General features: G+C 44.0%; 1 protein-coding gene across 2 annotated transcripts in view; it reads right to left on the bottom strand.

Annotated features, from left to right (window-relative positions):
- Positions 1-17,988, bottom strand: part of ttn.1 (titin, tandem duplicate 1) — a 168,373-nt gene that overhangs the window by 91,809 nt on the left and 58,576 nt on the right. Inside the window, exons 56-80 of one of the 2 annotated variants that reach the window (XM_084022712.1) lie at positions 15,807-15,893; positions 15,527-15,619; positions 15,117-15,209; positions 14,723-14,809; positions 14,423-14,497; positions 14,180-14,269; positions 13,710-13,745; positions 10,995-11,045; positions 9,866-10,264; positions 9,390-9,668; positions 8,698-8,967; positions 8,472-8,611; positions 7,844-7,970; positions 7,422-7,688; positions 7,077-7,343; positions 6,317-6,580; positions 6,103-6,242; positions 5,896-6,022; positions 5,385-5,651; positions 4,817-5,083; positions 3,361-3,627; positions 2,631-2,770; positions 1,772-1,898; positions 945-1,087; positions 57-180 (exon numbers count right to left, since the gene is read on the bottom strand). In XM_084022712.1, the coding sequence (XP_083878838.1) occupies positions 57-180; positions 945-1,087; positions 1,772-1,898; positions 2,631-2,770; positions 3,361-3,627; positions 4,817-5,083; positions 5,385-5,651; positions 5,896-6,022; positions 6,103-6,242; positions 6,317-6,580; positions 7,077-7,343; positions 7,422-7,688; positions 7,844-7,970; positions 8,472-8,611; positions 8,698-8,967; positions 9,390-9,668; positions 9,866-10,264; positions 10,995-11,045; positions 13,710-13,745; positions 14,180-14,269; positions 14,423-14,497; positions 14,723-14,809; positions 15,117-15,209; positions 15,527-15,619; positions 15,807-15,893 (4,227 nt within the window). Of the gene's footprint in view, positions 1-56; positions 181-944; positions 1,088-1,771; positions 1,899-2,630; positions 2,771-3,360; positions 3,628-4,816; positions 5,084-5,384; positions 5,652-5,895; positions 6,023-6,102; positions 6,243-6,316; positions 6,581-7,076; positions 7,344-7,421; positions 7,689-7,843; positions 7,971-8,471; positions 8,612-8,697; positions 8,968-9,389; positions 9,669-9,865; positions 10,265-10,994; positions 11,046-11,514; positions 13,380-13,709; positions 13,746-14,179; positions 14,270-14,422; positions 14,498-14,722; positions 14,810-15,116; positions 15,210-15,526; positions 15,620-15,806; positions 15,894-17,988 lie in introns of those variants that run through there. The other variant, XM_084022713.1, reaches the window with a different exon arrangement.

Raw genomic sequence — 17,988 nt, 5'->3', positions numbered from 1 at the left:
ACGTAGAGGTCCTGCTGCGATGCGTTCACTGTCTCCGGGGCGGCGGAGTGTCTCACCTCTGATGATGAGCTGAGCCTGAGTCTGGAAGTCTTTGGCGGTGAGTTTGACCTCGCCGGCCTCCGACAGCTTCACATCTCTGATGGTCAGAGTGTGAACTCGAGCCGCCACGCGAGTCTTCACCTGAAACAGATAAATACACGTTAAATACACGTTAATACACGTTAAATACATGTTAATACACATTCAATACACGCATATATACGTTAAATACATGTTTAATACACGTTATCACATGGTAATACACGTTATTATTATTATTATTATATTTCAAAGTAAGAGTACAAGTTGATTTGCTTTCTTTATTTTTGAGTAATTTACATTTTTCAACTCAAATCTTCAGTTTTCCTTTATTCATGAATAACTGAGCAACAATCAACATTAAAGTCAGATTAAAGTCTGTTAACCGGCTGATGCTAGCATACTAACACTAGCTGTGGTGTGTCTCCATTTAAGGAGCTGCTGATTCTCTGTGTGTGTTGGAGATAACAGCAGCTCTTCTGATATCTCTGAGTATTTTTAACTGCAGCTTCAACATTCAGTTTCCAGGTTCCGTCCATCTAAGTTTGTTTTTATATCAAAGACCTTTAGTTTGAAGTATAAACCACTGCAATAATCCAAAAAACTCTCTCTGTCTTTATATTCACATAGAATCACTAAAACTCAAGTGGATCGCCAGGATCCTTTTAAACCCTTAAACAGGATCCCGTTTCATGTTCCAGTCCATGAGCGTTCAGTTTGTGATCTTGTTCAGGATTTTGGTTTTTGTGTAAACTGGATCATCGTCGTCATAGAAACAGGTTTCACTGAATACGTATCAATGTTATATTTATATTTCTGTGAATCTTTTCTATGAAATCCTTTCTGTGACACGGTGTCGGACTCACCCGCTCACTGGTCTCCATCTTCTGCCCCCCCAGGAACCAGTCCACCTCGATGCCTTCGTACGACAGCTCGCACTCGAAGGTCGCCGTCTCTCCGGCCGTCACTGTCACGTCCTTCAGCGGACGCAGCAGCCCGATGGAGCGGGCTGAGGAGGAGGAGGAAGAGGAGGAGACAACAACATGGTTTAGAGAACTGGTGTGTTCAGGCCACTCTCTTCAGATAAACTCCACAGCGGCCAAAATAAGCTCACAAGCTGATTGGCGGAGAAACTCGACACTTCCTGATAGAAAATATCTCACTTTGGCGAGGACCAATCACAGGAGCCGTTTTATTCTTTAGGATTAATGTCAGGACCAACTTTTTAAAGAGTCTTTAAGCTTTTTGAACTGTGAAATAAATGTAATAAACCATCTCTTGACCAATCGATGTAAACTTAATTTAAATGAAACGTCTTAATATTTTATATCTTATAACGTGAGTTCAAAGATGTCACTGAACTCCGACTTGATGGGGGCATTAGCTCAGGAGGTAGAGCAGATGGCTGGCGACCGCAAGATTGCTGGTTCGATCCCCGGCTCCTCCTAGCTGAGTGCCTGGTGTCCCTGAGCAAGACACCTCACCCTAATTGCTCCTGACGAGCTGGCAGTCGCCCTGCGTGGTTGACTCCATCGTCGGTGTGTGAATGTGTGAGTGAATGGGTGAATGTCAGTCATTCCTGTAAAGCGCTTTGGATAAAAGCACTATATAAATGAGGCCATTTTGATGAAAATCGAATCAAAATGCTCCTTAAAGTCGGTTTCTTTGCGTTTTCAGGTGTCGGGGGTCTCACCTTTGACCCGGAGCTGAGCGGTGGACTTGGCGTTGGCGGCGGAGAAGTCGATGCTGCCGGCCATCTCCTTGTGCACATTGTAGAGGATGAGCATGTGTTTGGTTCCTTCCTCCTTGATCTCCACATCCTGGGAAAAGAAAAAGAAAAAAGAAAAAAAAACGACCAGCAGAAGATCAGTGATCTGGTGACACCTGCTGGTGAACAAGAAGACTACAGCCCAGAACCTGGGCTACTGTAGGACCACTACTGTAGAACCACTACTGTAGAACCATGGTGGGCTACTGTAGAACCACTACTGTAGAACCACGGTGGACTACTGTAGAACCATGGTGGGCTACTGTAGAACCACTGCTGTAGAACCACTACTGTAGAACCAAGGTAGGCTACTGTAGAACCATGGTGGGCTACTGTAGAACCATGGTGGGCTACTGTAGAACCACTACTGTAGAACCATGGTGGGCTACTGTAGAACCACTACTGTAGAACCACGGTGGACTACTGTAGAACCACTACTGTAGAACCACGGTGGACTACTGTAGAACCATGGTGGGCTACTGTAGAACCACTACTGTAGAACCACTACTGTAGAACCATGGTGGGCTACTGTAGAACCACTACTGTAGAACCATGGTGGACTACTGTAGAACTATGGTGGACTAATGTAGAACCACGGTGGACTCTGTAGATATAGTGGACTCGTTGATTAAAACTACTGAACACATAGTTAGAATATTATATTTCAGTTCCAATAAATGATATGCCCCGGCCATTTAGGGTGAACCAGGAACTAAACCGACTACGTCATGTGACCTCTGGTCCACATCATGTGACCTCTGGTCCACGTCATGTAAAGACTCACGGGACACTGATGCAGAGCTTCTCCCTTCAGCTTCCAGTTCCCGTGGACGTCCTCTTCTGAAATCTCCGTCTCAAACTTGGCTGTTTCCGTCTCCGTGACCTCGACGCTGTACAGCGGACGGATCACCTTGATGTCGCGCTCTGCAGGGATGAAGACCAAGACCACAACGTGAACCGAGTGGAGTGACTAGAGCTCCCTCTAGAGGCTCAAAAGTTCGTTACACAAACCTGATGTGTTCTCACCCAACACCAAACACCAAACAGAGTTGTGGAGGTAAACATGTAAAGATGGAAGAGCGTCTCTTAGTTAGTCCTGCTTCCCTTTGTAATGCTACATCAGTACAACGTGGCTACCTGTTTGTCCTCTACTCTGTTTACATCATATTACATTCAAACCACCTCAAATACAACACCATGTAAGTACATGAGAGGCTGTGATGTCACACAACTTAATAATCGTTAATCTGACGTGCTGATCATACTGTCAACATCTTCATTACCTCGATCAAGTATCAGGAAGTCTTAGATGATTTCTATGAAACGTTAATAAAATGTGTTCTTTAATGTCTTCGGCTGATACTGAGAATCTCAACCACCATTGTGTTTCCTCTAGACTACATTACTGGATCATTCTAGGTAGAACCAGGATAATAGGAACTACTATACACCACTACACTGATGATGCTCTACTTTATATTTGGACATCTGAAGTTGTGAGAACTGAATCAAACCTTCGATGTTGAGCTTGGCGGTGGTTTTATCGGAGCCACAGTCGCAGGTGTACTCTCCGATGTTGGCCTTCTCTGCCTTCCGGACCATCAGGATCCGCTTCTTGCCGTCGGTGGTGATGGCTATGTTCTTGGACGGAGTGATTTCTTTGCCGTCCTTGAACCATTTGACGTCGGCGATGGCTTTGCTCAGTTCACAGACCAGCTTCACCTCGTCCTTCTCCACGGCCGTGTAGTTCTGCAGCTTGGTGGTGAAGTACAGATCTCCCTCTGCAGACAGATGGGCTCATGTTCAGGACACAACTCCAGTGTTCAGGGGACTACTACAGTAAATACTTCTACTGTAAAATTACTAGCAACACCAAATCCAGATGGAACCCCAGATCCTGGTCTGCACAGAATTTCTGTCTAAAGGTCTGTTAGGGCCGTTTTTTGGAACCAAAAACACACAGAACCAAACACATGGAACCAAACACATGGAACCAAACAAACGGAACCAAACACATGGAACCAAACACACAGAACCAAACACATGGAACCAAACAACCGGACCCAAACACACGGAACCAAACAAACGGAACCAAACAAACGGAACCAAATACACGGAACCAAACACACAGAACAAAAACACACGGAACAAAAACACATGGAACAAAACACACAGAACCAGCCACACGGAACCAAACACACAGAACTAAACACATGGAACCAAACACATGGAACCAAACACACGGAACCAAACACACAGAACCAGCCACATGGAACCAAAAACATGGAACCAAACACACGGAACCAAACACACGGAACCAGCCACATGGAACCAAACACATGGAACCAAACACACAGAACAAAACACATGGAACAAAACACACAGAACCAAATACATGAAACCAAACACACAGAACCAGCCACAAGGAACCAAACACATGGAACCAAACACACGGAACCAAAAACACGGAACCAAACACATGGAACCAGCCACATGGAACCAAACACATGGAACCGAACACACAGAACCAAACACATGGAACCAAACACACGGAACCAAACACAAAGAACCAAACACAAAGAACCAAACACACAGAACTAGCCACATGGAGCCAAACACACGGAACCAAAAACATGGAACCAAACACACGGAACCAAACACACAGAACCAAAGATACGGAACCAAACACACAGAACCAAACACGTGGAACAAAACACACGGAACCAAAAACACGGAACCAAACACATGGAACCAGCCACATGGAACCAAACACATGGAACCAAACACATGGAACCAGCCACATGGAACCAAACACATGGAACCAAACACACAGAACCAAACACATGGAACCAAACACACGGAACCAAACACAAAGAACCAAACACGCAGAACCAAACACACAGAACCAGCCACACGGAACAAAACACAGAACCAAACACATGGAACCAAACACATGAAGAACAAACGGACCGATGACGGTGAGCATGGCGGTGACCGTCTTGTCCATGGCCTCCACTTTGATCATGGACGTGTCGTCGATGGTGACCTCCTTGAAGGCCAGGGTGTGGACCTTCTCGTGGCTCGACATGTGGACCACCTTGCTGGGGTGCAGGCGGATGTCGTTCTTGTACCAGACCACCGGGATCTTGTCGTGTGAGAGTTCAACACTGAACTCGGCCGTCTCGCGCTCCTTCACCGTCACGTCCTTAATTGGTCTGACGAACTCCAGGCGAATACCTGGAACCAGTTATGGGATGATTAGTAAGTTTACACAGCAGGCTGGTGTTTCTCAGCTGAGGAGTCCAGATATACATGCTGAGAAAATAATGATGTACAAGCAACAGCAATAAAAACCTACATAAAACCTGCACTTCTGATTCAAACACTTGAACAAATAAATAAAGAAACATGAGACTTTGGGTCAGACTTAAAAAAGACTCAGATCCAAACTCTGCTATACTGAAGCTTAAACACATTCCGGGTTTAACGGAAGCACACGAGTGTAACGATGAACCCTGAATCTGTGTTTTGGTGGTACCTTGGATGATGAGTTTGCCAGTCGTCCTCTTGTCCTCGGCCTCAAACATGTACTTGGCCTCGTCGTCGTAGGCGGCCAGTCGGATCAGCAGGACGTACATGTTGCCCTCCTGGATCATCTTGTACTTGTCGTCGTTCTGCAGCTCCTGAGAACCTTTGAGCCAGCGGAACGTCTTTGGGGGTCTCGACAGCTCCACCTCGAACCTCGCCTCGTCCTTCTCGTAGACCTGAACGTCACTCAGAGACGTCAGGAAGTTCAGTGGAAGTTCTGGAGAGAAAGCAGACGGTTGAACTGCTGAACACCAAACAAGGTTTGTTATTAAAGGACAACAATAACAGTTATTATTATTATTATAATACAATTATTGTTCCTCAAAAACGGGACAAAACAAGTTATTTCTGTTGTTTTGTGACTGATAGTGTTAAAGTCTCTCTGATAGATATGAATGATGGATTATTGATGAGAACGCAGATGGCGTCCTGCGGGACCGAGGACAGGAAGTAACGCTTACCTTTGACCTTCAGGTTGGCGGAACACTTGGCGTTGGCGGCGGTGTACGCCACCTCGCCAGTCATGGCCACCTTACAGTTGTACAGGATCAGTGTGTGTTTGCCGCCCTCCTCGATGATGTCAACATCCTGTCAGGTCACATGACAGACAGTCATTAGAAGCGTGAACAGGATGGTATATGTATCTGCGAGACCGCAAGGAGACTCACAGAAGACGGACTGAGGACTTCTCCGTTCAGCTTCCACTGGCCGTGGACGTCATCCTCAGAGATCTCCACCTCGAACCGAGCCGTCTCGCCATGGAACAGCTCCACGCCATAAACCGGACGGATCACCTTGATGTCGCGAGCTGCAGGACAAACCAAGCGTCAGTTGGTCCTTGAGCACTTGCCAGCGCGTCTACACCGCCTTCATGCCACTTACCTTCGATGCTGATGCTGGACGAGGTCTTGTCTGTCCCACAGTCACATACGTATTGTCCTTTATCGCTCTGCTCCACCTTCTTCAGGACCAGAGACCTGCGGGTCCCTTCTGCCCTCATCACCACCAGCTTGGAGGTGATGACCTCCTTCTGCTCGTGGTACCAGACCACCGGGACGTCTTTGCTCAGCTCGCAGTCCAGAGTCATCTCGTCCTTCTCTGTGGCCGTGTAGTCCTGCAGCTTCACCACGAAGACGGCGTCGCCCTCTGGAACAGAACCAGGACCCGCAGTCCATCAGTCAGTCCCACACAGTCCACTTCACAGCCAGACCAACTGATCACACGTCAGCAGAGATGATGCGTAGTTTGTTAGCACACTAGTTTGTTAGTTATATATATATATATATATATATATATATATATATCGTATATATATATATACATATATATATATATATATATTCTTGTCTGTCAACGATGTTTTCATATATATCATCCTACTGATCTTTCTAAATCAAATTTGCAAGCCAAAGGAAAAAAAGTAAACAATAAAAGCCAAGTTGTTAAAAACCAAAATGATCCTTACAATACAATACAATTTGATTTGTTAAAATAAAAACAAATACCAGAATTTGGTTTCATCTCTTCATCTCAGATATTAGGGTTATGGTTCTACTAACTGAGAATAAATGAAACCAAACACACTAATGATGAAAGCACTATAATTCTCTATAATAAGACAATAAGGGGAGGAGGAGGTTACCTATGACCGTCAGCTTGGCCATGGAGTAAACGCCCTTGGCCTCTGCCTTTACCTGGCAGGTATCATCTAGAGTCAACATCCTCATTTCTAGCGTGTGCTTCTTCCCGTCCACGTGCGTGAGCACCGTTCGGCTCACGTGGAGCTTCACCTCGTTTCGGTACCAAACCACCGGCACGTCGGCGTGCGTCAGCTGCAGCTCGAAACAAGCCGTTTTACCTTCTTTCACGGTTTGATCCTGAAGCTGCTGCACAAATTTGAGCCTCATGCCTGAAATAGACAGGGGTTGTTGCCATGGGAACACCTTCCAACCACAAACATGGAATAAGGACAGGAAGCATCACTTACCTTCCACGGCCAGCTGAGCAGACGACGTCAGGCCCGACACCTCGACGGTGTACTGAGCCTCGTCCTCAAACTCACAGCTGTTTATGATCAGCATGTGTTTCTTTCCATCATCGATTATTTCATATTTAGGGCTCGGGGTGACAATCTCCACCCCCCTGAACCACATGACCTTTGACACCTCCTTGGTGACGGTGCATTCAAACTTAGCTTGTTTCTTTTCGGGCACTGAAACATCCTTCAGCGAGTCAACAAAGGCCATTTCGATCTCTGCGAGGTGCGAATGAGTCGGCAGTTATTCACAACGGCAAAGACAGAGCTGCCACCTTTCTTACCGTACTTCATCTGAAAAATCCTCCGTTCTCTGAGACCCACAAACGCAGCACACAAGTAGCAACAAAGAGCTGCTGTTGGCAGGTTGGTACCTTTGACGGTGAGCATGGCGCTAGTGACGGCGTTCAGCGCCTGGTAGGACACTTCACCAGCCTGATCCAGCTGGACGTTCTTCAGCGTCAGGAAGCGTTTCCTGCCTTCAGCTTTAATGTCGCAGCTCTGAAGAACCCAGAACAAACAGACACGTGAGTTCAAGAACCAAGACCAGAACTACATCAGTGTTGTTGACTGATTCTCTGCTGCTCTGGGACCAGACAGTGGACGAGGCATTACCTTGTTCAGTTTTACTCATTGAGTGGCTGCTAGTTAGAAGGCTACTGCATTAGCTAGTTAGCTAGCTAACCTGCTAATTCCATGCTACAGTTACAGAATCCATAAAAAGCACCAAATACACTGCTGGTCCTGGTCTACACTGCTTTAACATGAAGCTGGACTTCACTGTTTCTAACTGTTCATGGTGGACTTTTATATTAAACTGTGATAATCAGTTAGTTCCACATCATGTAATAACAAAATGTATCAACACTTTGAGCTTAAATATCAAGATTTGGATCAACCATCAGCTCGTTAGTGTTTGATTGAGGCTTTCCCTAAACAATCAGTGTCATTGTGTTGGAGGGACTTGGCCCAGACAGACCAGGTCTCTCTTAAAAGTCTTACCGGGGACCTCATCAGCACCTGGCCCCTCAGCTTCCATTCCCCGACTACATCCTCCTCAGATATCTCAGTGTCAAAGTTGGCTTCCTCCTTCTCCACCACCTCCACGCTGGCCAGAGGCTTCAGGATCTCAGCTTCACGCTCTGAAACATCACAAAGACGGAGTCACACCAAGTACTCGAAGGATCCTGACACCTTTTGGACAAGTGGTTTGGTAAGTGACACAAACCTCCCAGTGTGAGTTTGGCGGTGTATCTACGGTCCTCCACCTCGAAGGTGTAGTCCGACACATCGTCAGGCTGGCAGTTGTTGATGGTCAGAGTCATGTCCTGTCCATCCTTCTGGATTTCCACCTTGTCCGACGGAATGAGCTCAGTGTCTCCTTTCAACCACTTCCAGTTGGGAGTGTCCTTGAACAGCTCACACTTGAACGTGGCCTTGGCCTTCGGTTTCACATGCTGGTCTCTCAGAGGCTTCACCAGCCAGTCTTTGATGATTTCTGACGGACAGGTCAAATAATTTCAAACTGAGTCCAACTCCGAGGTCAGACATTTAAAGAGGTGACACAGGCTGAATACAAGAAACATTTCAACTCATGTGGATTCATGTCTATTGGTATTATTGCATTGAGTTTGTGTGTAATGGTTAGCAGTTCTACTCCGGTAAACTCTGAACTATCTGCTGAGTCCTGACGACGGCTGCAGCATCTCAACATTATCTTCTGACTCCTGAAGTCTTTGTCTTCAGTTGGTCACCAGGCAGAAGAGGGATTATGAAGGAAAACCAAAACATGTGTGTATCCTTACATGTTGCCAAACGTTTTTGGTCAAATAGTTTGACTTCATATAATTCTGGTTATTGCAGCTTATAGTTTATGATTTATAACATAAGCTGAGCAGAAACGTGTTCTCCTTCTCTTACCAATCACTTTGATGTTGGTGGTCGTGTTGACGTCCTCCTGTCCAGACACTGCACACGTGTAGGCGCCGGCGTCTTCCTCGGTGGCGTTCTGGATGGTCACGGCATGCTGCAAGCCGATGATGTTAATGGCGATCTTTCCAGCCTTTGTCTTGAGGATGGTGCCGTTACGTTTCCAGACCACATCTCTCTCTTTGTTCAACTCACAGGTCAGATACATGGGCTGACCCTTCATGCATGACGTTTCTGGTTCCAGCTCTTTGACCCATTTCACAGGCAGCTCTGCACAAACACATGGATTCATTTAGAGAACAGTGTTTGCACTCAAATAAAGGCTGGCTATCATTCAATGCTGATACCATACCTGACTTTGTTAGATCCCCAAAAAGCTTGTTTTTTCAGTCAACAAAATACATTTCAAATACATTTCTTTTTATAGCTGTGACCATGTTTATGTTGATATATGTATGATAGTTTACCTTCAACAATGAGCTTGGCTGTGCATGTTATTTCCTTGCCAGCGTTCTTGCCCACACAGGTGTATTCCCCAGTGTCGGACAACTGGACGTCAATAATGTTCAACTTGCGATCTTTGCCGTCAGCGGTGAATTTGTGTTTGGGTCCTTCACGGAGATTACTACCATCTTTCATCCATGAAGTGATGGCAGTGGAGGGTGAGATCTCACACTCAAACACAGCAGAAGAGCCAATGGACTCCGCTTCCTGTAACACAATGTCCTTGATCTTCTTGACGAATTTCAGGGGGACAGCTTTGAGCTTGAATCCTCCGAAAGGATCCTCTGGTGGAGACGGGCCTTTCCCACCGGGCCTCAGGCCACGGCCCCTTCCACCATCACCAGGAGATGGGGTTTGTCTTGCTGCAACGCCACATAGAAAAACTCAAGTTAGTGTCAGACATGATGGAGAGGGAAGGACCAGACTTTGGGTTGTTTTTAAGATCAGGTGCCAACCGTAAATTAGTTGAAAAACAGTGTTAGAATACGAGAGTCAGAAACATATGAACTTCCAACAGGATTCTTTGAAGAACACAAAAACTACAAGATGACATAGAACATAAACTTCCAAACAACCCAAAGAGACAGAAAGATGAAACAAACCAAGCAGCTAAAGACAACAAATAGACAACCTACCTGTGTTTTACAGAATAAATCTCACCCTATAGATTTGCTTTCTGTCCATATCAACATGTCAAATGTTGTAGAATATGGTGTGAACATCAATGCCAAAGGTTCTACCTGCTACAAATACCGGCATGCTGATATTAGTGGTCCTGCTGGCTATCCTGTTGGTTATCAGGAACATAAAACCAAATGTTGATTATGGTCTGTGTATCAACATTTTGCGATACTGCCAAGATTTGGTTGGTTCTGATACCAATACAACATATTAAGTTACAAGAACGTGGCCTGAATGACAACTAGATGAGAAAGCTTAACACAAAACATTTGGTTTTGTTGGAAAGGACAAGACAAGACAACAACTTGAACAAAGCTCATGAATGGAGCAAGTGAAATTTGCTTTCAACATGATGTAGCACAAAGAGCAAACCATAAGTGAACATGAGCTCTAATTTAATTTAATTCATACCCCCAAGTCCTCTTCCTCTTCCTTTTGGTGGCTCCTCTGTTGGTTTTCCCTCTGGATAAGAAACAACAGGATGAGTTTTAAGTGGGCACAAATATTCCAGAAGAAACCAGGACAAAGATTTGGGCACTGCTAACACACTAAATCCCATGTTCTTGTCCATGTCACATGAGAACATGAGGGGATGTCACAGATAAAGATGGAGGGACATCCTTGACATATGGATGAGTTATGGGACAAGATCGTGGGGACAAACGGATGGAAGGCAATGCCCAAAACAAAAAGTTGTAGTAAATGACATGAAGAAGAACAGTCAACACTTAATCATTGATGTGGAGGACACATTTGAGGACAGACATGATGGACAACATGGATGGATAGATGGACAGACAGACAGATAATTGTCCTCTGGATGAAGGGATGAACCAAGTGATTATCAAGGGTGTGATGAGGATTAGATGAGTCATTGGTAGATGAGGTGGCTCCAGTCATCAGATGAAGAGTTTTTTGGCCTTCGTCTCACCTCGTTTGCCGCCAGGCATTCCTGGAGTCTCCAAGGCCCCCTCCACCCCGTCACCTTCCCAGTCGTCCGGGGGAACCAGCTCCCAGCCCCAGGCCTCTTCTTCCTCGCCTTCCATTTCTTCAGGCTGCTCTTCGAACAATTCCTCCTCTGGCTGGGTTGGCACCTTCTTCATCTGCACTGCTCCAGGAGAGACCTCCTTCACCAGGGGGATCCGCCCTTTGCCTGGCTTCTCTGGTTGTGAATCCTCCTCTGGTGATGGCTTCTTTGGGACCTTCTTGAGTGTTACAGATTCTACAGAGTCTTTTGGGGTAACAGTTTTGGGAATCTGTTTGACTTTTTCCACACTTGGCTTCTTCTCAACAGGTACATGATCCAGTTCTTTATGCTTTGGTTTTTCAACTTTTGGTGACTGCAACTTTTTGAGTTCAACCTTCTTCAGTTGCTCAAGAGGTTTGAGGGACTTTTCTTCTTCTGCCACCTTGTCTTTACCCACTTTAGGTGAAGGAGTCTTTTTGAGTTTGATATCTTTCTTCAAGATCTCAGTTTGTTTTTGTGGGATCTCTTTCTCCACTTCTTTCGGCTCTGCTTTTTCCTGAAGTTTTTCATGTTCTATTTTTGGTGTTGGAGTCTTTACAACTTCCCTAACCTGCTGTTCCTTCAGCTCTTTAGGAGACCTATCTCTTGGAGTTTGAATGGGTACCATTGTGTCCACAGGCTTTGGTTTTTCTTCCATGGTTGGTTTATCTATTTTTTCTTCGGGCGTGGCAACTTTCGTGAAAGGCTTCAACATGACCTGCTCTTTCTCTTTATCTGGTGTGGAAATCAATTTAGGTTTTCTGTGAAGCTTGTCAGCAACTGAAGGTTCATCATCTTTGGGTATATGATCAAGCTTGTTCTTCTGCAGGATCTCCTTCTGGTCTTTGCTGATGTCCAGTGATACCTCTGGACTTCGCGGAGGATCTTCTTCTTTTCTGTGTTTTACTGCAGTGGTGGGTTGATCCCTCTGTGGTGTCTCAACTCGCTTGAATAGAGTGTGTTTCGTATCCGTCTTCGCTTCACCTTCTTTCTTAGCTTTGGCAGGTTCAGTTGTCTGAGGTTTCTCAGGTTTTTCAAATGGTTTCAGTTCTACAACTTCTTGCTCCTCCTCTTCCTTTGGCAAAATCTTTATTTTCTTTTTTGTTAAATCTGGCTCAGGTTCTTCACCTTTTGGTGCTTTTGGGGTTCTTATCCATCTTGATTTCTCATCTTCTGCCTCCACCTTTTCAAGTTCCTCCATGTGACCCAGTTCAGATGCCTCTTCAGTTGCAGTGGAGACTCGTTCAGTTCTTCGGATTGTTAGTACCTCTCTATCATCTCTATCGTGAAGCCTCTGAACTGTATGTTCTGGATCATAATGCCTCGTCACTTCAACTCTTTGAGTTATGACTTCCTTCTCCGGCTCTTTGGGCTTAGTTGGCACCTTTTTAAGTTTGATCGTTTGCGGTTCTACTTCTGTTTTCCCTGATTTTTCAAATGGTTTTAGTCGGGCTGAGTCTTTCTGCTCATCTGTCTTTGGAAGTTTACTTATTTTCTTCTTCTTTTCTACCTTTGGTGCCTCAGGTTCTTCCTCTTCCTGTGGTTTTGGGGTTCTTGTCCATCCTTGTTTCTTTGTTTTCTGTACAATTTCAACTTTTTCAGCCTCCTCAAAATAGCCTAAGTGAACAGTCTCCTCATCTGCAGTGAAGACGCGTTCAGTTCTTCCCAGTGTTATTATTTCTCGATCTTCTCTGTCATGAAGCCCATGAACCATTAGTTCAACATCTTGGTGCATTGTCACTTCTGCTTTATGAGTTACAACTTGTTTCTCAGGCTCTGGAGGTTTTACTGGAACCTTCTTCAGCTTAATGACCTCTGGTTTGGGTTCCTTCTCTTTGGGTGCTCTGGTGAACTTACTCTTCAGCTTAAGCGATTCAGGGGTTTTTGTCTCCTGAACTGGGATCTTACCCATTTGCTTAAGAGGTGTCACTGTGGTTGAGGCAGTAGATATGCTATTATAACATTCACATTGAGACATACAAGAAACTCAACATTTAATCTGACACGTTTACAACACAGGACTTACACACCACTTAAACTGAAAAATGGAAAACAAGAGATAGCAATATGTATTACATTTTACTGCCATTTCAAGATAAAGAAGCTGCTATTTGGTATACCTTTAGTTGGTCCAGGTGCTGAAACTGGTTCTTTGTCTGCAAGAATTTAAATAAGATCAATGTAAGTAAACACATTGCAAATTAAAAAAGACGGTTAATAAAATGAGTTTGAGTTACGAAAGTGTGGCATGCGTTTCCAGAATATTTTGCACTTAAAGAGGGCTATGAACACAATGTATTCATCAGGTGCTAAACATTATTTTCATCATAGCATGTGGGCCATGTTTCTCCAGATGCACCAAGAGATGTTATATCATTAATATGAAACACTTGGATCAGATCAGATTAGAGGATGTAAAATGTATTTCAGTTTGTCAAAAGAGACCAAAAGATGTTAGACATAATTAGACACTGAATTTTCTTAAATCAAATCATAGATTGCTTTGTATGAAGACTGAAGCTGTCATAAGACAGCGAGAGACAAACAGAAAAGAGAGAAAAATCAATAAAAGCTACAGTAGATGTGTTACCTTCAGGCGGAGAGATTTCCTTTGATACAGGAGAGGGTTCAGCCTTTACGACTGGTGGAGAGGGTTTCTTCTGCACCGGTGCAACTTGAGCTATAAGAATGCCAACTTGATTAAATCACTGGCAAAGATCTGATGAACAAGCAACTGACAGATACTTCAACAAACACGATTAAAGAATTCAGAGCAACAGATTTCCAACAGGAAGGAATTTAAACAACATATATGGCAAACAGAAGAATCTACCTGCAGGAGGTATGACTTTTTCTGCTGGAGCTTTTGTAGTTTTTGGGGATGGTTTCTTTTCTTCTGGAGGAGACACTTAGGAGTACAAGATAGCAAAGGTCACGACCAAGGGGACAGAAGATATGAAAGCGACAAGACATTAAACTGATTAAAGATTAAGAGATTATTAAGAGTGAAGACAAGAGCACTAGGATGAACAGATGACAAGTAATCTGTAACAAAACCAGAACCAAAGAGAAACACATCACCACAAACAGAGGACAGTGTTTTTAAGTTCCACAAACAAAGTGAAAGAAGTACCTGCAGGAGGAGCAACCCTGGCTGCAGGAGCAGGAGCTGAAGGCTTTGGTGCTGGTGCAGATGGTTTCTTCTCCTCTGGAGGAGAGACTTTAAAATACAAGATACCAAGATCACGACCAAGACAACAACATAGTCAGTCAAGACGTATGAACAACAAAGATGATTTAGACACAAGATATTCCAAAAAGCACAAACAAGTAGAAAAAGTTGCAAAAGAATTTCAGCTGAGGAAGGAAAAACAAAAACAACAATGAAAGACGGTTGCACCAAAACAAAGCAAGATAAGACCAGGGACACAGTAGACAGGAAGTGAGGATACCTTGTGATGAGCCAGCAAAGCAAACAGACAGACATTTAGTTTACAACATTATATACAACCAAGTGAAGAAACTACCTGCAGGATGAGCAACTTTCTGTGTAGGAGCAGGCGGAGGAGGTGAAGGCTTTGGTGCTGGTGCAGATGGTTTCTTCTCCTCTGGAGGAGAGACTTTAAAATACAAGATACCAAGATCACGACCAAGACAACAACATAGTCAGTCAAGACTTATGAACAACAAAGATGATTTAGACACAAGATACTCCAAAAAGCACAAACAAGTAGAAAAAGTTGCAAAAGAATTTCAGCTGAGGAAGGAAAAACAAAAACAACAATAAAAGACGGTTGCACCAAAACAAAGCAAGATAAGACCAGGGACACAGTAGACAGGAAGTGAAATGTCATGAGGATACCTTGTGATGAGCCAGCAAAGCAAACAGACAGACATTTAGTTTACAACATTATATACAACCAAGTGAAGAAACTACCTGCAGGATGAGCAACTTTCTGTGTAGGAGCAGGCGGAGGAGGTGAAGGCTTTGGGGCGGGTACAGATGGTTTCTTCTCCTCTGGGGGAGATACTTTGGGAATAGAAGACGCCAAAGTCACAACCAAGAATACCAGATACAACGAGTGACACCAAAGGTTTAAGAAAACCGTAGGACGAGTGACACAATAAGAACAACACAAACAAACAACAAGATGGACAACAAGAAAAACAACATGGCTGACTCGTGATGAGCCAGCAAAAAGAACTGAACAGAATACCTGCAGGAGAAGCAACTCTGGCTGCAGGAGCAGGAGCTGAAGGCTTTGGTGCTGGAGCAGAAGATTTCTTCTCCTCTGGAGGGGAGACTTTGGGAATACAATATACCAAGATCACGACCAAGACAACAACATAGTCTGTCACGACTTATTTACAACAAAGATGACTTAGACACAAATTATTCCAAACAGCACAAAAAAGTAGAAGAAGATGCGAAGATATGTGAATAAACCAAAAAAAGTTGATTGACATATAAACCATGTTAAAAAGACAATGGATGAAGGTGAGTTACTGAAGCGATTCATGTAAAAGGTATTAGAAAATGTGAGTACACTAAATGTGAGGTTTTTTTTTAAAGAGGGGTTGATCTTATGACGATCACGAGCCTACACGGCTCAAATAACAAAGAATACCTTCCTGAAGACTTTGTGTTTCACTCTCCTGGGCCCCCTTCTTTGCCTTCTTGTCATCTCCTCTTGTTGGTGGAAGTTGAGTCACATTGGTTCTCACTCCTTCAGAAGATTCCACCATAGGGGTGATTAGAGAAGGTTTCATGAAAGGAAGAGTTTCTTCTTCAGGGATTTGAGGTTTCTTCTGTGATGGAACTTGGGATTCTTTAGTTGGAGTAACCTTGGCTTTACTGATGGGTTTCTTGGGAAGACTCAATTCTTCAGGGGTAAAGTCTTCTTTGGGACCAACAACAGCTTTGTGAAGGTCATGAGAGAACTTGTTTGTAGACAGAACAGTTTCTTTTGGATGTAGAATTTCTTCCTCAAGACAAACTATTTTCTCAGGTGAAGGAGTCCGAGCTGGAACTGGAGTTGGTACTTGCCTACTTAAATTTAGTAAAGATCTTGTTGCTTGGACTGGTTCTTCTTCAAAGGACACTTCTCCCAACTCAGGAGTTGGTTTCTCCAGAGATACAATATTTTTAAGATCTATTTTTTCTGTAGCTTTGGGAGATTTCTTGATTTCTTGAAGAATTTGGGGTGAGTCTTGTTCCATTCCATAAGGCATGGATCTTTCAGATGAAACTTCTTCAACTTCCACAGAGTCATTCAGAATGGCTTCTTTAAGTACTGTAGAAGAGATTTTATGTTGAACAAGATCCTCCGTTGCAGACACAGTTTTTTCTTCATGATGCACAAACGCGAATGATTCAGTAACTACTTTCTGCTCTGCATAAGTTGAAGGAATGTCAGCTTTCCCAACTTTCTTTTCTTCTGGAGTTTTCTTGTAGGCTAGTAGCTCTTTTTGGGATGTGAATCCAGTGTCAGGAGGAGGAACTTCTTTCTTTGTAGAATGAGAAATTTCTGGTGGAGGTAGGACCTCTCCTTTTGTGCCAGACCTAGAAGACAATTCTTTACTCTTGTCTTTTACCTCTGGAAAGTATGGTTCATCGTGAGGCTCAGTGTCCTTTAGTTTTTCAACCTCATGTTTGGTGTATGTTAGCTCAATGTCCTTGAGTGGCTCAATATCTTCAACCTGCTGACCTCCATAGTACCATGTAGAAACCTCCTCCTCTTTCTTTGCAAGAAGCATTTGTTGTCTCATCTCCCTTTTCAAAGTACGTTCTACTCTCACAGTTGACTCCCTGACCTCCACTTCCCCTTCGTATGACTTGACTTCATGTTGCATGTGTCCAAATTTTTCTGCCTGAGAAATCCTCTCTTCATAACCCCTCTTTAGAGTCGACTCCCTGCTGTCTTCAGCCCCAGCTATTGTTTGCTTAAGACCAGTCTTCAGGGGAACTGGAGTCATTTTAAGATATCACCCAAGATGGAAGATTTGCACCATGGAGCGGTGGCCAAGATGAAAACAGAAGATAAAAATCATCAAAACACGATAACACAAATTCAGAGTGTGAGTGTGAGCCTCATTTAAACTAAACTTTGAGTATTATGAATCACACTACCTGTCCGCTGTGGACTTGTTTGACTGGAGTAATATTTTTCTGGAAGGAATAAGCTCATCTGGTTTCAGGGACAAATATATAAATGCAATTACCTGAAAGAGGCATTTCTGTTGACTTTCTAAAACTATCTGAGAAAGATTTATTGTTTTGGCATATCTTTGCTCGGTGTACCCGCCTCCATCTTTGTTCTAGCTAGTGCTGGTGTTTCCTGTGGTATCTCCCTCTGTTTTAATCATGTTTATGATGTAGTAAATAATCAACACACATGA

The sequence above is a fragment of the Eutrigla gurnardus genome (genome assembly GCF_963514095.1).
Source record: "Eutrigla gurnardus genome assembly, chromosome: 12".
NCBI classification, from domain to species: domain Eukaryota; kingdom Metazoa; phylum Chordata; class Actinopteri; order Perciformes; family Triglidae; genus Eutrigla; species Eutrigla gurnardus.
Note: the sequence above shows the minus strand (reverse complement) of the source record. Positions and strands in the feature narration are given on the sequence as shown.